We start from the raw sequence: 3,842 nt of genomic DNA, 5'->3' as shown, positions 1-3,842 counted from the left end.
CCCGGGCATATGGCTACTTTTAGGGATGAGATTCTAGCATTCAAACAAGAACCCTATGAGCCATTGCATGAAATATGGAAGAGGTACCGAACTATGGTGAAAGAGTTCCCAAACAATGACATGTCGGAGGCTATGATTCAACAAACTTTCTACAGGGGGATCAATACTACCAATCAATGCGTGGTCAACCAACTTGCCGGTGGAAATTTCTTGACAATGCCATATGCGGAAGCTTGTGAGATATTAGATGAAATGGTGGATACTTCATCGGCGTGGCAAAGTATAGCAAATGTTCCTCAAGGTGATCCAAACATGATTCACCTACATAAAGAATTTCATAATCATGGGCAAGCAATTGCCGAGTTGACCACCATAATGAATCAATTAGCCAAGGATCAACTTCAACAAGTTCAAGGTCCTAAGCAAGTCAATGCAATGAAGGAATTTAATATGATGGTAAATAGGAGAAGGCAAAAGGGTCCTCAAGTGCAAAACCGTGCGGAACATTATGTGCAAGAAGATAGTGGGTTTGATTAAGATGAATCTTACAATGACTAGGAGGAGGAAGTACAATATGTGAACAACTTCCAAGGGCAAAGAAACAACTCTCAAGGCCCGAATCAACAACAATGGAGACCTCATGGTAATCAAGGGAATTGGAACAATCAAAACAACCAAGGGAATTAGAACAATCAAAACAATCAAGGAAATTGGAACGGTCAAAATAACCAAGCAATTGGAGTGGCAATAGTCAAGGATATTGGGGAGGCAATAACCAAGGGGGATGGAACAATAATCAAGGAAATCGGGGGTCGGGCTTTCAAAAGACCCCGATGTATCAACGCAACCCACCTCCTTATCCTTCCCATGGTCCAAGCTCTTCCAACAATGAGATGGGAAGAATTGAGAACATGTTCAAACAAATGATGGAGAAGAATGCCGACTCCGATGCCCAACTAGCCTCTCACACCACTTCAATTTGCAATTTGGAAGTTCAATTGGTGCAAATCTCGCAAGCTTTAAATACTCGTCCTAAGGGGTCACTACCGAGTGACACGATGGTGAACCCAAAGGGTGGGAACAACACGGGACATGCCAGGGCTGTTACTATGGGAGTGGAAAAGGTGGGGATGCACCCTCCTCAAGTCAAAGGAAAATTGTGGATATTGAGCAAGTGGTACAAGAAGATAAGATCCCGACAATGTGGTGCAAGCAAATGATAAAGTAAGAATTGATATTGATGAAAATATGGAGGAGACTCAAGAGGAAGTGAACCCGTCTAGGGAGCACATTATTGACCTACCAGAACCGGTAGTGCCAAAGGCTAAGGCACCAATGCCAAGGCCTCTTCCTCCATATCCTCAAAGGCTTGCCAACCAAAATGGCGAGAATAAAATCAAAAGGTTCATTGACATGATGAAGATTCTATCTATTAATGTGCCATTGGTTGAGGCTTCGGAGCAAATGCCCGATTATGCAAAGTTCATGAAGGACTTGGTGACAAAGAAACGGTCGATGAATTGTGAAACTATAAAGATGACTCATCAAGTGAGTGCAATTGTGCATTCAGTTGCTCCTAAATTGGAAGATCCCAGCGCTTTTGCAATCCTTTGTACCAATGGAAGTGCCGACTTTGCTAAAGCTCTTTGTGATCTTAGGTCAAGTATCAATTTGATGCCCTATTCGATTTTCAAGATGTTGGGAATTGGGCAACCAAGACCCACATCTATGAGATTACAAATGGCGGATCGTACCATGAAGACACCATTGGGTATAATTGATGATGTGTTGGTTCGTGTTGATAAATTCATTCTCCCAGTGGATTTTGTTATTTTTGATTGTGAAATGGACTATGAGGTGCTGATTTTTCTGGGTAGATCTTTCCTTGCTACGGGGAAGGCTCTTGTTGATGTGGAAGCCGGTGAACTCACTTTCTGGGTGGGTGATGAAAAGGTGGTTTACCATGTGTGCAAATCTATGAGGAAACCGAATAGCAATGAAGTGTGTTCGTTTGTGGTCTTGGTGACCGATGTAATTATTGATGACACTAGTGCCATGATGAATGTTGATGATACTTTGGAGGCCGTTTTGCTTAACCTTTATGATGACGAGACGGATGACTATGTTGAATGTGTGACCTCATTGCAAGGAATGGGGTCGTACACTTATGAACCCCGCAAATTGTCCTTGGATCTTGAAAATCGGAAGACTCCTCCAACAAAGCCCTCAATCGAGGAGCCTCCCACTTTGGAGTTAAAGCCATTGCCTCCACATCTCAGGTATGAATTTCTTGGCCCTTGTTCTACTTTACCGGTTATTCTTTCCTCTTGTTTGACTAACGTGAAGGTAGACTCCACATTGGCGATGCTATAAAAGAGGAAGAAAGCTATTGGATGGACATTGGCGGGTATTCGGGGAATAAGCCCCACATTTTGCATGCACAAGATTAATTTGGAGAAAGATTCTAAATCCTCCATTGAACATCAAAGGAGGCTAAATAAAGTAATGCAAGAGGTGGTCAGGAAGGAGATAATCATGTGGTTAGATGCAAGGGTTGGTTAACCCATTTCTGATAGTTCGTGGACCTCTCCGGTGCAATGTGTCCCAAAGAAAGGGGGCATGACGGTGGTTACCAATGACAAGAACGAGTTGATTCCTACAAGAACGGTGACTGGGTGGAGAGTGTGTATGGACTATCGCAAGCTCAACAAAGTCACAAGGAAGGATCACTTCCCACTTCTCTTCCTATATCAAATGCTTGATAGGTTGGCCGGTCGTGCTTTCTATTGTTTCCTTGATGGGTATTCCAGCTACAATCAAATTCTTATTGCTCTGGAGGATCAAGAGAAGACTACTTTCACATGTCCTTATGGTACTTTTGCATTCTAGCGGATGCCATTTAAGTTATGCAATGCACCGGCGACTTTTCAAAGGTGTATGATGTCTATCTTCACGGACATGGTGGAGGATTTCCTTGAAGTCTTCATGGATGACATTTCGGTGGTCGGGAAATCTTTTGATGATTGCTTGAAAATTTTGGATAAGTTCTTGGCAAGATGTGAAGAGACGAACTTGGTGTTGAATTGGGAGAAATGTCGTTTCATGGTTGAGGAAGGAAATGTCCTTGGCCACAAAATTTCAAAGAATGGAATTGAGGTCGACAAGGTGAAAATAGAGGTGATTTCTAAACTTCCACCTCCAACATCCATGAAGGGAGTGAGGAGTTTCTTGGGTCATGCGGGGTTCAACCGGTTCATCAAGGATTTTTCCAAAGTGGTGAACCCCTTGTGTAAGCTTTTGGAGAAAGATGCCAAATTCCATTTTAATGAGGATTGCATAAAGATATTTGAATTGCTCAATTTCAAATTGACAACTACTCCTATTATCACTACCCCGAATTAAAGCTTGCCTTTTGAGCTCATGTGTGATGCTAGTGATGTGGCGGTCGGAGCAGTTTTGGGGCAACGTGTCAACAAGATCTTTCATCTGGTCTACTATGCTAGTAAGACCATGAATGATGCCCAAGTCAATTACGATGTGATCGAAAAAGAGCTCCTTGCTATTATTTTTGCTATGGAGAAATTCCGCTCGTACTTGATGGGTACAAAGGTGATTGTCCACACAGATCATGTGATACTTCGATACCTTATGATCAAGAAGGATTCAAAGGCTTGGTTAATAAGATGGGTGCTTTTATTGCAAGAGTTAGATCTAGACATCCAAGACCACAAAGGCAGTGAAAACCAAGTGGCGGACTACTTGTCTCGCTTAGAGGAGGAGGGGAGGCCACATGACGGCCTTGAAATCAATGAATCCTTCCCCGACGAGCAACTTCTAGCCAT

The 3,842-nt window shown here is 42.8% G+C and overlaps 1 protein-coding gene across 1 annotated transcript; it reads left to right on the top strand.

Moving 5' to 3' along the window:
* Positions 1 to 1,248: 1,248 nt before the first annotated feature.
* Positions 1,249 to 2,450, top strand: LOC138897830 (uncharacterized). Its single transcript, XM_070183848.1, has 2 exons — positions 1,249 to 2,131; positions 2,347 to 2,450. Exons 1-2 carry the CDS (start codon positions 1,249 to 1,251, stop codon positions 2,448 to 2,450), a joined length of 987 nt encoding a protein of 328 aa, XP_070039949.1.
* The last annotated feature ends 1,392 nt before the right edge of the window (positions 2,451 to 3,842 follow it).

This window comes from Nicotiana tomentosiformis, chromosome 8 (assembly GCF_000390325.3).
Source record: "Nicotiana tomentosiformis chromosome 8, ASM39032v3, whole genome shotgun sequence".
Lineage (NCBI taxonomy): Eukaryota > Viridiplantae > Streptophyta > Magnoliopsida > Solanales > Solanaceae > Nicotiana > Nicotiana tomentosiformis.
Note: the sequence above shows the minus strand (reverse complement) of the source record. Positions and strands in the feature narration are given on the sequence as shown.

Coding starts and splice junctions, on each gene's coding strand:
- LOC138897830 (XM_070183848.1), top strand. CDS start 1,249: ATGGAGGAGACTCAAGAGGAAGTGAACCCGTCTAGGGAGCACATTATT. Junction 2,132..2,346: donor GACGGATGACTATGTTGAAT/GTGTGACCTCAT, acceptor ACTAACGTGAAG/GTAGACTCCACATTGGCGAT.